The following is a 15277-nucleotide window of genomic DNA, read 5'->3' on the forward strand; positions in this document are numbered from 1 at the left end:
GAAGCAGTGAGAATAATATCATCAACATATAATAAAATGTATGCCATACGGGACCTCTTCTGGTAGATGAACAAAGAATTATCAGATCTGCTGTTAGTAAAACCAATGGAAGTTACATAGTCTGCAAACCGTTTATACCATGCCCGTGGAGCCTGTTAAAGTCCATACAAAGACTTACGTAACAAACATACATGATCTGGATGAGTGGGATCCCTGAATCCCATAGGTTGATGCATGTACACTGTTTCCTTAAGTACACCATGGAGAAAAGCATTTTTAGCATCCAGTTGATGGATGGGCCAATGCTTGGACAAGGAGAGACTAAGAACCGTGCGGATCATTGCCGGTTTAACTACCGGACTGAAAGTTTCCCCACAATCAATGCCAACCTGTTCAGTTTTGCCATCACCTACAAGACGGGCCTTATGCCTCTCAAAATCACCATTAGCTTTTTCCTTATGAGAGAAAATCCACATTCAACGAATAACATTCACATTAGGTGGACGGGGAACCAACTCCCACGTCTTATTAGTAATAAGAGCATCCAATTCATCATTCATAGCCATTTTCCAATTCAGGTCACGAATGGCGATTAAAGGGGTACGAGGTAAAGGAGACTTCATAACCGTGGTATTTAAATTAAACAGTTGTTTTGGCTTAAAAATACCTCTTTGACTACGGGTCACCATTCGGGGTTGATTCGCGGAGATTGGCAGGGAAGGAGGAATTGGAGTGGGTGGTGAGGAGTGTGAAGGGAGAGGCTGGGCCCAATGTGGAGGAGAGGGAGAGGCCGGCTGGTTAGATTGCTGGGCCGGCCCAGCAGCTGACAAGGGTGAAGTATTGGCAGCGTGTGTATGGGCAGGAGCTGGGCAACACGGTTGGGCCGTGGAAAGGGGAGGAGTGGCAGTCTGGACCACAGCCTGATAGGGGGGGTGCAGGCTGGGCCGCAGCTTGACTGTGGCCTGGGCTGGACTATGCAGCAGTAGACGTTGTTAAATGATGGATCAAATATGGGGAGAGTCCGTCATCTAAAAAATCATAAGTGTGAGAGGAAGGGGCATGTATTTTGGATAAGGGAAACACACTTTCATCAAAGATCACGTGGCGACAAACAATGATTTTGTTGGACGATAAATCATAGCATTTGTAGCCCCTATGGTTCGTAGGATATCCCAAAAAAACATAAGGAGTGGACCGTGCTTGTAATTTGTGGATAGTGGTGGACGGAAAAAGAGGGTAACACAGACACCCAAAAACCCGCACATGAGAGTAAGACGGTTTCCGTTGGTACAAGACCTCAATAGGAGAAGCATGACTCAATAGCTTGCTTGGTAAAACATTAATAAGATATGTTGCCATTTGTAAAGCATGATGCCAAAAGGAAGGAGGAAGGGATGCATGGGCAAGAAGAGTCCTAGTGATATTATTGATAGATCGAATTTTCCGTTCGGCTTTCCCATTTTGTGAAGAAGTGTGAGGACAAGATAGACGGAAAGACATCCCATTAGACTCACAAAATTTTCCAAACTGACCATTGTCATACTCCCGCCCATTATCACATTGAACATTTTTAATATTACGCTCAAATTGAGTTTGAATGTGGGCTTTTAAAGCTAAGAATTTTGCATAAACGTCGGACTTCTTAGCTATTGGAAAAGTCCATAAGAACTTGGAATAATCATCCAAAAACAAAACATAATAACGATGTCCCATGGAACTCAAAATAGGAGATGTCCATAAATCACTATGAATAATGTCAAACGGCAACAATGTTTCAGAAATTGATGAATTAAATGGCATCTTAATGTGTTTACCAAAAATACAAGAACGACAAATACTAGAACTACTAGATTTAGTACATTCAATGCTTTTATTAAGTCTAAGATAGTCCAAAATAGAAGCTCCCGGGTGACCCAAACGATCATGACAAAGAGTAGAAGATAAAGCCGCAAAGCTGGATGGAGTGGTGGAAGGATTTTTGAATGTGGTGATGGGATAAAGGTCGCCCCGGCTATCACACCGCATTAGAGCCATCCCCGTCCGAAAATCCTTCACAGAAAACCCAAAAGGATCAAATGCAACAGTCACAGAATTATTAGTGGTAAACTTACGGACTGAGATTAAATTTTTAATGAGTTTAGGAGCATGAAGGACATTTCGTAAGGTTAAGGGGGGATTTGGGGAAGGCAAACTAGTATGAACACAACCACGAATTGGAATTGAATGACCATTCCCAACAACAATACCAGAATTATGATTGCTCAAATTAAAATAAGACGAGAGATTACCAGATGTGGATGTCATATGAGAGGTAGCACCGGTGTCCATATACCAAATTGGGTCGGGTGGATTCAAGCTCATCGTGTGCATTGCTGACTCAATATCCGTTGGAACGTAGGTTGGAACATACGAGCCCATAGGGGCTGCTGTGGCTGTGTACAACTGTTGGGGATGAGGGCCCAACACACTCTGTTGGTACTGTGGCCGTGTTGGGCCTGCTGTAACTGGACGAGCCCAACTTTGAGTTGGATATGGGCAAGGTGGAGGGGTGTAAGGCACCCATTGCCACTGCCAAGAACCCTGACCCGTGGGTGCTGACCCATGAGACTGTCCACCGCCGTTTCTCCCGCCACCGTTGTTCCGTCCACCGGAACCGCCGGACCCATGTTTGCTGCCACCCGTATTCCTGCCGCCAGAACCAGACCTACCTTTCCGGCTGGAGTTGTTGCGGTTGTGGTGTTTGTTTTTCCCACGATAATGGTGAGAGTTGTCGGGTGGGGGAGCAGTGTCCTCTGACGCGACCAGCATTGCAGTGCTGCCACCAAGCGCCGCCTGTGCCGCGAGTTCGCGTTCCTTCAAAAGAAGAGAGGAGCGTGCCTCGCTGAATGGTGGAAGAGGCTTCGCGTGCCGAATCTGCGTACCAATTCCCTTATACGCCTCACTGAGGCCAGAAACTAACTGGAGCACGAGTCGGCTGTTGGTGACTGGGGAGCCGACATTCTTCAGGTGGTCGGAGAGGCTTTTCAGTCGCTGACAATAGGCAGAACCATTCGAAAAATCCTCCAGACGGGTATGAGTGAATTCTTGTTCAAGAAGTACCGCGCGAGAATTCTGATGATCCTGAAATATGTCCCGTAAACAATTCCATGCCTCTATTGTTGTGGCTTCCGGTTCAAGAATAGTGTTCAGGAGGTCCGTGGATATGGTGGAATAAATCCACTGTAGAACAGTTGCGTCAAGGGTGGACCAAAGTTCGATCTCAACATCGGTTTTAGGAGCCGGCTTCTCCTTCCCTGGAGGTGGAGGGATGATATGATGGAGCACCTTGTGTGAGCGAGCATGGATTTTTAAAAGCTCCGCCCACGTCCCGTATTGCACGTTTTCCATCTCTAGAACGATGGAGATATGATTTCGGATATTCGAAACCGTTAGAGCCGGATGGAAGGAAGAACCACCAGTGGACTTGCCATCAGAGTTGCTGTCAGACATGGTGGCTTAGAGAAGAAGATAACGGAGTGTCACGACCCAACCCCGTGGGCCGCGACTGGTACCCTAACTGGGTACCCGTACATACCTACCTGGCCGAATCTCATATCATACAGATTTTTTTTTTAAAACAGATGTTACAGAAGTAGGCCGATACAGATACGACAGGCGCGCAACATATATATATGTATATACCTGAACATGCAGACATTTACAGATAAGCCGATAAGGCTAACATACAGACAAAACCCGTAACCCACACATCTATCTACAGGCCTCTACAGACATACAGAATCATATGACGGGACAGGGCCCCGCCGTACCCAGAATTTCCATACATACAGAACATACGGAAGAACAGAAGATATATACCAAAAGTATATGCTCCGGATCGAAGGAGCTCTTCAAACAGCAGAGTCAGAAACCTACGCTGGCGGCGTATCGCCTGGTGCGTTTGTACCTGCGGGCATGTAGCGCAGCCCCCGAAGAACCGGGGGTCAGTACAAAAATGTACCGAGTATGTAAAGCAGAAATATATCAAACAAAATCATGATCTGGACCGAAAGCACAAAAATATAATAGACAGGCTCATAAGCCGGACAGACAGAGTCATAGTCCCGACAGACGGATAGAATCATGGTCCAGACAGACAAAATCAGAATCCCTACGGACATACAGAATCGGAATCCATACGGACATACGGAATCATAACCAGTCGGACAGATAATCCGGACGGACAGACAGAATCATAACCAGTCGGACAGATGGTCCGGACGGACAGACAGAATCATAACCAGTCGGACAGATGATCCGGACGGACAGACAGAATCATAACCAGTCGGACAGATGATCCGGACGGACAGACAGAATCATAACCAGTCGGACAGATGATCCGGACGGACAGACAGAATCGTAACCCGTCGGTCAGATAATCCAGACGGACAGACAGAAGCGTAAATCATATAGACAGACAGAATCACACATAGGGTACAGGAACGTGGTCGCCACTCCTGCCATTGGCACCACAATACGTCAGATATCAGAAATTCTTCTCCGATCTCCGTCACACATCATAACATAACCACGGTACCCGGGGGCGGATAGATAACACAGCACCCCGAGCCCGGACACATCATACTTCGTAATTTATCCTCGGTAACCGGGGACGGACATATAACACAGTACCCCGGAACCGGACACATCATACTTCGGAATTCACATATGGGGCTCGACGGCCCACCGCACGATATACGTACCGGTCCGGGATCCGGTGAAAGGAATCATAGCACATGCACGAACTGATTAATGAAAAACCACATACGTACAGATCGTCGTACAGATTCAACGGAACAGAAATAGGCCAACTGGCAGATCGATTAATCAAAGTATTCAGATAGTTTTCAAACTACGCGCCTACACGTCACTTGGGGAGGCACGACCGATCATAACCCGAACTAGATTTTCAGATATCAAAATCATATTGTGAGATTTATATAAAAACAGTCATATTATGTTCAAAATGATAGTTCAGATGTTGCCTGTGAAAAACAGACGGAAATGAGGCAATTTAGATCATTCACGGGGTATCGGGGCTCCGTGGGCCCACCTCGGACCAACTCGAGGCAAGATACATAAATTACTGATAAAAGACTTTATGAGGTCACCCATAATCATTCGGAAGTATTCCGACTCCGTTTAGGAAGGTTTCGTACAAAAGCATACTTTAAAGATATTTTATAAGGACATGGTTTCAATCTTACTGAAGGAATTGGAGCAGATTTCCATATCGAATTCCGAGGAACGGAGTCGTATTTAAGGCTCGCGGCCGAGCCTATTATGTTCAGAACATGCCTAAGAATGAAGGGAAAGGCTTTACATACCTTAGCTGCGTCTTACGCTTGTCCAAATTCAATTCCCGTTTCGCTCAAAATCTACAAATGGTAACATTTACCAATTGTCAATAGTAAGACTTTTAGCATTCTTTAATTCACTATTTGTCTACAGAAATTTGGGCAGCATCTCCCCTGCTTATATGCCTAGCCCGAATTTTTAATTCAGCAGTCAACAACACAACAACAATACCAACATCAATAATATCCTTTTTTCATATCAACATATTCCATAAAACAGCCCACACGCTGTTTTCCAACTTTCCTAACTAATTAACTCAGTATACAATTATTTAATCGCGTCTTCTTCGTAAATAAACTAGTATTAACACAAATAGGAAGAGATTCATACCTTTCTCCTTTTAATATTGTTGTATCTTCCCTTTTTCACCTTATTTTTATGCCACAACACACCGCCATACGATTCTGCAGTGAAAATTATACGCTATCCGGACTGAAATTGGGAAATTATACCTGGTTTGGGCTAAAATTTGGTGGTGGAAAGTTGGGAAATTTTCTGGGATTTTTGGGGTGGTGTTCGTGGCTTTGGACTGAAAATGAGGGGGTCTCCCCCTCTTTATAATTGTTTTGGAAGCTGCCAGAAGCAGCTAGAAAAGTGCTCATCGCGATTGCGCTGCCTTCTGGCGCGATCGCGTAGAGTAAATGGTTTCCTTCTGCGCGTTCGCGCCCCCTCTAGGCGCGTTCGCGCAGGGTTAAAATTTCTAACTGGATGTTCGTTCAGTAAAACGGTCATAACTTTTGATCCCGATATCGTATGAGGGCCCACGACCTATGGATGGAAAGATAATTCAATTATCTACAACTTTTATTTCTGGGCGTTTTCCCAAATTCCAAACTTATAATACCGTTTTTGCCCCTAGAAGTCAGATCATCCGAAAATGCTTCCTTAAATTGTCCTTTTGGAGGGCTTCCACTTTGATTTGGCCCAAGGGTCCTTCTTGAGTTGTGTTTAACTTCACATATGTGAGTTATATAATTTGTCACATGTCCCAAAAAAAATCTTGACGTGTGGGCCCCACCTCAGCTTACAAATAATTCGACGTTCGAAAATGCAGGATATAACACGGAGGGAGAAGAAGAAGCAGTTAGGGCACAGCGGAAGAAGAGGAAGAAAACCCTAGCTGACTGATACCATGAAATAATTATATTCCGTGTCTATTTCATTAGCTGAGGTATCAATATATACAAGAGATACAATCTAATTCTAGGCGCCAATTACAGCTCATTATGCTAACAATATTTGACTAATTATGCTAACAAATCATTTACATTATTTTACACCTAAGGAATATATTTACATATATTCTAACAATTATCTTTTTTTTTTGGCTCCGTTTTATTTCTTATTTCCCTATTTGTTTCCTTTTTCATTAGAGCGATATACAGAAATAAAATCAATGGGCAGGGATACCAAAAATCATTAAAGAAAAAAAAAAGTGTCTTGATGAATATATAGCAACGAACAAAAGTTGAAGATGGATATGAACATTAAATTCATGGACTATTTTGTCCCTTTTTTTCTATTTTTCTGGAAATAAATTATGTACACAAAAATCAATCCACTGTATTTTTTCTTCTTGTGTTTACTATTTCTATCTAACAAGTGTTTGCTCTTTTGAGCCTACTTAAAATGGATACGAAGATAATAAATTCATAGGTATACAAGGAGAACTCCTCCATGCCTTTGCATGAAATTTGAGAATTTCTCTAGCTCTATCCTTAGCCTTACTTCCACAATCAACTTGAAGCACCAAACAAAGCTTTGCCACCACACCCAAACTCAACATCTCTTGAACAACACTTGGTGTTGCTGAAAACTTTGAGATTGAATGCAAAATCTTGATAGCCCTTTCACTCCCTACTTTAGAAACCCTAAGGATTTTCTTGGAAAGTATGGATAATCCTCCGGCATGCTTCAATAGTTCAGCTCTCCCTTCGGCACTCTGACAAATTTGATCCAGCAAAATTAGCATCAATTCACAAGCCCTTTTCTCCGATGAATCGAGTAGAAGATCCACTAAAACCCTAACAGCTCCTGCCTCAGCTGCTTTCACTTTGTTCCTCCCAAACGGACACGTATGCACTAGCACTTGCAATGATGCTTTAGTCGCCTTTTGAGAGATCTCATCCCTCAAGACTTGAACCACTTGGATGAAGAATTCTTGCTTCAAGCTAAAAATTAGAGTTGGTGTGGATGCTTCGAACATGTCTTTCATGAGCATAACCGCGTAAGCCCTAGACTCGTAGCTCCCTCGTTGCATGACACGTGTCAATGACTCGATGAACTCGCTGCTTCCACTTGTGATGAGTGACCTCAATCCATGTTAGGATAATTTGAGTTTGTAAAGGATGCTTAGTGCTTCGTCTTGAGTACTCGTAAGACCCTCTTCGTCTGATACTTCATTCGTATTATTTATAATAGAAGCCAAAAACTCTGCTGCTCCCGCGGATTCCATGCAGCGTTTGTTAGCGTAGTTCTCAGAGGCGATGGATTTTAGGGTGTTGAGGGATTTCATTTGCATTTTAGATGATTTCGCTTCTTTGAGGAGCTTTATGATCTGGGGTTTGCTGACCGGAGGCCTCGGTGTAGGGAACCTTTCGATGCCATAGGAAGCGTTGAGAGTGCACCACGATTGGATTAATCGTCGGAGAGTGACGTTTGGGGTCATCTCTATGCCTGTGAGGGACTTTTTGGTGGCCGGGCAAGTATTATTCTTGTTGGAAAATATCCATTTTTCGATGTTTTCTCGATCATATGTTATTCCGGTTGAGATCGTAACTGGGTCTTTCATCATCTCTAGAGAAATTGGACAAATAAAATAAGGGGGGACTTGAATTTCTTCCATTTGTTTATTTTGGGGAACTTCAAGATTCAAAGAAGGAGAATCCAAGAAAGTTGCAAATATATATATGAGAAACAACCAGTAGTCTCTTTTAAGTAGATGAAGAATTAGTTGGAGCTTTGTTGAGACTTACAGAGAAGATAAGTAGTGAATTGGTTTGAAGAATGAGAGGGTTTGGTTCTGGTTTTATATACGAGTGGGAGAAAGAGATTTTTAAGTCAAAACACGTTAAATTTAAGTAGGACAAAGACCTTTCCAAGGGTGTGTTTTATAATTTAATATACTTTTAAGAGCTCGAGGAAATAATCCATAATGTACATTGGCCAACTGGCCAAGTGCATGTACGTAGGAAAAAGAGAACACATTTTGACTAAAAAATTAAAATACATATTCAGTTTTCTTCTATGTATAATAACTCGTGTTTTATTAGTGTGAGAAAGCGACACTTGCCGACAAAGACACCTACTCTTATCTGTGTAATGTAATTTAATTGAGCATGAAACTTAAAAATAATAATTTATATGATAGATTTCATACATTTAATTTAAGTGATTATACAAATAGGTTATTTAAGCTAAATAAGAAATGCAAAATCAAACTATTTCAAATATAAAAAAATATATTTCAATAAAACTAGTATCACATAAAATGAAACGGCTCCGTAGGAGATTTTCTTTTGGCCTCAATTTTTCACCTTTTTGACCTTACCAATTCTCTTGCTTCGTTTCTTATTCTTCCTCCTTCTTCTTCTTCTTTATTTATTTATTTTACTATTTTTTATTTTTGAGTAGTGAGAATCGCATGAATTTGCACTTGGCAGTTAAGACTCGGTTGTAATTGAAATTTTCTTTTGAGTAATCAGAATTTTGTTGAACTTTTCAAAAAGGTTATTTTATTTTAAGCTTAAGGTATAAAAAGATCGTCTTACTTACCTATGCGAATGCATTTTTCTCTCGGTTTAAAGTTTTTTTCTTCTTCTTCTTTTTTTCTTTTTTTTCTTTTTTCAAATGTGAATATATAAACAAAAATTTACTTGTCCTTTATTTTATAAAATTAAATATGGGCGATAAAATTTATTAAATGGCGGAGTTCTTATTTTTCAATGTGGAATTTACAGAGTGATAAATTGCTTACATTTTCGGATTCGAAACCGAAAATTTGGCTTTCTGCTCAATTGAATTTTTGAGCAATTCGCATATAGTTAAATTACTTTAATGTAACAAAAATTAGTATTGTAACTTAAATTATAGTAGGACAACTAAATAAATTCAGATTTTTTTAATTAAAACCAGTTACTCATACTCTCATCTCCCGTAGCAATAGAGGGTTAAGTTGTCACCCCAACCTTATATAACGCTAGTATCCACAAAAGCGAATACATATAGGAGGGTGACATGAAATCTTACCGACCTCCACTAACATGAGTATAGCCTCCTAGCATTATTTACTTGATCAGCCAAAGTCAAAATAGATGTAAGTACTTTTCGTATCAAATTATTTATCGCTTTTTCGTTTTACACTCCCCTAACGAAAAATTAATTAGGAGGATATTTGACCTAGTTTACTATTATTTATGTCTAAATTATAATTTCTCTCCATTAAATGTTTACTTGTATGTGTCATCTCCATTAATGACAAAATTCTACTAAAGGAAAAATAGAGAAAAAGTAATTAATTATACCTTGAACTTCTAAAACGACAAATAATTTGAGACAACTATATTTAGTAATCACAACAAATAATTTGAGACAGAAGGAAATAGTAAATCAGCAAGGTTCCTGATGGTAGCAAACTACACAGAGTACCTATAACTAAGGGTGGCAAAATCAAGCCATAAGATTATAATCGGTCCAACCCGATGAGGTTTGAGCGGGTTAATTTTTGTTAACCCATCCCATTTTGATCTGTTTAATTCAGCTATTTAAAAACTAGGCTAATATTCACCCAAATTGATATATGAGAAATTGTCTATATACTTTTAAAAATGACATTTTCTTATTTGATATGTTATATATAGCCATAAGATAAGGAAAAAAGTTATATTAAGTACTTAAACAATTATAAGAAAACAAGCAAAGAACTTAAAACTTAGTAAGAGTTAGGTATGCTGATTTATGATCTTGTTTTTAGCCCATTTCAGTCAAAGTAACATTTGGGCGTGTCATTGATCTGCCTAATTATTAACTCAACCCATTTTAACACTCTCAATTTTAGCCTAATCTGCCTATTTGACATCCCTACTCATAAGTATATATGAGAATACAAAAAAGTACTCTTCAGTCTTCAGACGACAGCTTCTAAAATGTTGGCCATCCATAAGAAAGCTTGTAAGGATCAGCATACGATTCATCTAATAACATAAAGTCTAGCCTTCTGTTTCCCAATTTTAAAATTAGGCGGCATGCCCAATATATGATCCATATGCATCCTCATCTAAGTTGCTGTTTCTTTAGAATTATTCACTAAAAGGAGCAAAAGCAAAATATAAGTATAATGGTCCTCTTTCCTATCATATTTTTGACCTTTTTGGTTGAAAGGCTTAGATTTTTTTTTTTCTCATCCGATATCCGGTATCTGCATTGGAGCTCGACTATATCTGAATTCACGCCGCATAGGGCCCCATTCGGAGGAAGCGCTCCCTAATAAGAATTTCTCCATACTCAGGGCTCGAACCCCAGACCTTTGATTAAGTGAGGAGCCACTACTAAAAATATAGGGATTTTCGACCAAAAATTTCGACCACACGAGGTCGAAAAAGCCTTTATTTCGACCAATGTTTCGACCACACGCGTAGGTCGATAACAGCTTGGTCGAAAAAAAAATTCGACCACGTGGTCGAAATCACATTCTACCGAAATTAAGGGAAAAATTATTTTCGACCACATGTGGTCGAAAAATTTATTTTTATATTAAATTATATTTAACTTTTTCGACTACGTGTGGTCGAAAACATTATTTATATTTAAATATAAAAAGAAAATAAAAATTCAATTTCGACTACATGTGGTCGAAATTGTAAAATGGGCCTAGAATTTCGACCACATGTGGTCGAAATCTGGCAAGAATCTTGCTAAATTTCGACCACATGTGGTCGAAATTGAATTTTTATTTCTTTTTTTCGACCTCATGTGATCGAAATTGTGAAATATCTGGGCTGATTTCGACCACCTGTGGTCGAAAATCTGAAATATTTTTTCCAGCATTTGCTAGCTTTTGGCAGCCCACCTACCAATTTCCAAATAATCAAATTCATCAACCAAAAGAGCCATCCATTTCATCAACAATGCAACACAACAACCATAAACAATGTTCAAACTCTTGAACACTTAAACATTGTCCATTCAAATACTTATAAACAACCAAATCAACCTCAAAGTACTTAAAATTAAAACTACATTCAAACACTTAAACATCATAAACATCATTCAAACACTTAAACATTATAAACTTAAAAGTACTTCTAATTCGAACTAAAACTACATTCAAACCCTTAAAGATAATATACATATCCATTTAAACATTAATTTGGGCTTGCATACCCAACATCCTAGCCTCCAAGGAATTAAGTGTTCTTGTTAGCTGAGCAACTTGATGCTTCATAGCTTCATACTCCTTAGAATCAAGAAAAAAGAAAAATCTCATCAGACAACAACATCCTATGTCTAATATATTAAAGTTCACCACACATCAATATCAAAACATGATACCTTAGATACGAAAGAGTCATTATCTTTAATAATGAAGGATTTCGGCCCACAAAATTGTGCCATTCAGATTTGTCAATCTTTCCGTCCTGATTTGAGTCTGCTTCCAAAAATGTCTGCACGTTGAAATACATTTACTAGTTACTAAAATTGGAATGGTAATGATCAGTAAATGCTTTTCTAAATGGCCATCTCCCATACACTATTCTTGGGCAACAAACCAACCACAATTAAGAATCCTTCCATCATTTCCCTCTATTTTAATTCAATTTTACAGCTCTTACATTCAAAGAATTTGCAGTTTGGGTTGTCACAGCATACCTTTACCTTCACTATCAAAGAATAAATTCCAAAATTTTCTCTCATCTTAGTTATGCCAGCTTAAACCAAGAAATACAACTAAATGTAGAATAAATATTAAAGACCAATTAAAAGAATACAACGAAGCATCAAACTCTTGGATCACTTCTATTATTCTCACAATCAAAAAATTTAAAATGTTAGTTTTATTTGTCTTCTGTTCAAGAGCAACAATATGTATTATACCAAGAAAAGGAATGTATTCCATCAATGCCAAATTGAATGTTTACATACCTATACCAAGAAAAGCAATACTCTTCACCAATGCTAAATTGATGTTTCATATTTTTAGTTGCGACCCGATCTCATCATAACAGTTCAGTCCTAAAAATATGAACATCCAATTTTAGGACAGAGAGAACTCAGCCAAGAGTCTTTTTTTCTTCTACCGTAATTTTGTTCAAGAATATATATATATATATATAATAAACATGCTCACCATACTTGTAAGGGTGAGTTTGAAATTAGTATGAACATTTAGAAATGTTAAATTACTGAGATAAAGAACCTAAGAAACATAGCTTATAAATGTTTAATCACTGAGATTAAGAACCCAAAAAACATAGGTGCAAGTAAAACATAGAATATCTGAAATTGTAAAGTGGATTACCTCTTGAACTGACCTACAAGGACAAAATCTGGTATTTAGGATTTGTCTCTTCGACAAATTGTGAAACACTTGACACCACATATTTTGGTAGTTTTAATAGGCCTGCAAAATATGGTCTGTAGAAGCTCCATATAGAAAAAAGGATAGAAATAGGAAAAGGAAGAGTAGATAAGGTGAACATCAATAGATTTATGTAGCTAACTATAGTTTATCCTACAAATTTGAATATGATAACTCAAATTGTATAAGAAACAATTAACAAGATACAAATGATTTTTTTAGCCAATGCATCTTCTGTTGTTCATTCTTTTCATTAGATAATTTGAACCCTCTGAAACTATTATTAAAGTGCCTTATATAGGTATGATAACCCTCTGAAACTATTGCTATATTTTCTTATACAGTAAGAAAGTCTCACCCCATACCCGTGCCAGCTTCTTCCATGTTAATATATACTTATATATGTCCATAGGAAACTAAAGCTTGTGAGTTTCAACTAATAAACACTTAATAGCTATCCCAACCATCTTATGTCTATTCTTAGAGAATACTTTTCAATAGCTGGTGTGACCTTTCCAGTAAAATGCTCCATAGTGGGAAAAAAGAAGAAGATGTTTTGCCATTTCTTTGGTAATCAGTCAATTGTTAGTGCAGCCACCCCCCTCCCCCCACCCCTCCCCCTTTTCCTTTTTACTAATTAAAAGAATAACTCATAGAATTCATGAATGAAATCATATGAAGATGATCTGATAATTTTCATGTATTTCAAACATACCACAGAAAGCACACAAACTTTATGGTAAAAAACTTGTTAATAAAACATATTTACATGTACAAAAATGTAAAGAGTTGTTGTAAGGACTCAAATAACGTGGCTTTTCAAAGAAGGTGAGAAAATACCATGGCAATTCCTCGTGTCAGCAACTTGCAGTATTTTCATTATTTATCCACTCGAAAATAAAAATATAAACTCGATTAAGTTTTCTTTCTAAAGAAGATATGCTAATAACATGGTAAATTCACAGTTTCACATGTCCACTCCAAAATCTTCATCCATCTTCCCCCCATAACCTTCACTTTCTACTATTATTCTCCACACAAAAGAAGAAAAAATGAAAATTAGTAAAGAGGCCAACCATCTAATCTTGAGCAGGTACAACAAGATACAAAAGAAAATTTAAATCTAAGGAATAAAAGCATGTAAACCCCCTATACATTGCAAGCAACAAAGTCAAAGTTACGATTTGTCTTTGAGTTAGCACGCCAAGGACAACATTCACTGTCTTTGACCAATAAATTTGGAAGTGAAAGGTAAAACAAATCAAGTACGGTCCATATCTAACACAGATACCTTTTCCATAATTAGCTAAAACCAAGCTGGTGATAGATGGAATCAATAATCTCTTTCATTTAATTAAAAAAAAAAATACTGTCCATACAGTCTATACTATGAAGAACACCCTATCCATACAGTTGGAAAACAAAATTCCTAATTACATCTCCATTCTAGTTTAGAGCCCTGATAAACTCATCCCAATTATATAACCCATTTTAAACAGCATTCTGAAACATCAATAGCATAACAAACTCTCAAGAATCCAAGTAAAACAAGAAAGAAAAAAATGATAAAAAAGATTGATGAAACATATAACCTTTTTCTTAAAAAATTCTCAGAAAGAAAAGGAAACAATTAAAATACCCCAACATTATTGTGCTCCCAGAGCTTATGAACCACATAATCCACTGCCTGCAATTAATAAAAACGAAATCCATCTCATAATAATTTACATCACATCGATTCAGATCCAGTTTTAAACATACCCAAATAATGATCCCAAACATAAACACACATAGGAATAATAATAAAGATAATTTTCTGATCTACAAAATTAATGGATAGAAGACAGACCCGTTCACCAAGTAAAGCGCCAGCGATAACGAAGGTGACATAGACCGAGTTGCGGCGCATAAGCACTTTGTAAATCCCTTCAAATAGACGAAAACAGTGGCTGCTGGTCGGGAAAGGAGGTGGCTGCGAGTTAAGCGTCGACGGGTGGTGGGGCAGTCGGGTGGGGGAGGCTTAGAGAGAGGAGAGGGAGAGAGGAAAGAGAGAGAAAGAGAAGGAGCAAAAATAAAACGAAAAGAGACCCAATGTGGACTAAAAAAAATCTGTTCAAATTTTCGATCACATGCGGTCGAAATTAGTTTTTTATTTTTATTTTTTAATTAATTGTTTTATATTTATATAATTTAATTATGTATAAAATATTTTTTTTTCCATTTATTATTTGTACAAAAATTAATTTCGATCACACGTGGTCGAAATTTACTTTTCCAGTTAAAAAATCGATCCAGTGTGGTCGA

General features: G+C 38.3%; 2 protein-coding genes across 25 annotated transcripts; both read right to left on the reverse strand.

Annotated features, from left to right (window-relative positions):
• Nucleotides 1-6878: 6878 nt before the first annotated feature.
• LOC132625926 (E3 ubiquitin-protein ligase PUB22-like) lies at nt 6879-8399 on the reverse strand. The gene has a single exon (XM_060340579.1). It carries the CDS (start codon nt 7655-7657, stop codon nt 7022-7024), a length of 636 nt encoding a protein of 211 aa, XP_060196562.1. The 5' UTR covers nt 7658-8399; the 3' UTR covers nt 6879-7021.
• Nucleotides 8400-11539: 3140 nt separating this feature from the next.
• On the reverse strand, nt 11540-15071 carry LOC132625927 (calcineurin B-like protein 1). 24 transcript variants are annotated; one of them, XR_009577035.1, is made up of 6 exons: nt 14823-15068; nt 13814-14660; nt 12927-13015; nt 12538-12627; nt 11947-12059; nt 11540-11851 (listed from the first exon to the last, which is right to left on the reverse strand). XR_009577035.1 is itself a non-coding variant. In XM_060340580.1 (4 exons), the coding sequence occupies exons 1-4, from the start codon at nt 14880-14882 to the stop codon at nt 11836-11838; spliced, it is 237 nt and encodes a 78-aa protein (XP_060196563.1). In that variant the 5' UTR covers nt 14883-15065; the 3' UTR covers nt 11540-11835. The 24 variants fall into 24 exon arrangements, 1 of the variants encoding a protein (XP_060196563.1); XR_009577034.1 differs by having other exon boundaries at nt 12927-13029; XR_009577036.1 differs by having other exon boundaries at nt 12927-13029; nt 14613-14660; nt 14823-15067.
• Between the last annotated feature and the right edge of the window lie 206 nt (nt 15072-15277).

The sequence above is a fragment of the Lycium barbarum genome, chromosome 2 (assembly GCF_019175385.1).
Source record: "Lycium barbarum isolate Lr01 chromosome 2, ASM1917538v2, whole genome shotgun sequence".
In the NCBI taxonomy this organism is placed as follows: Eukaryota; Viridiplantae; Streptophyta; class Magnoliopsida; order Solanales; family Solanaceae; genus Lycium; species Lycium barbarum.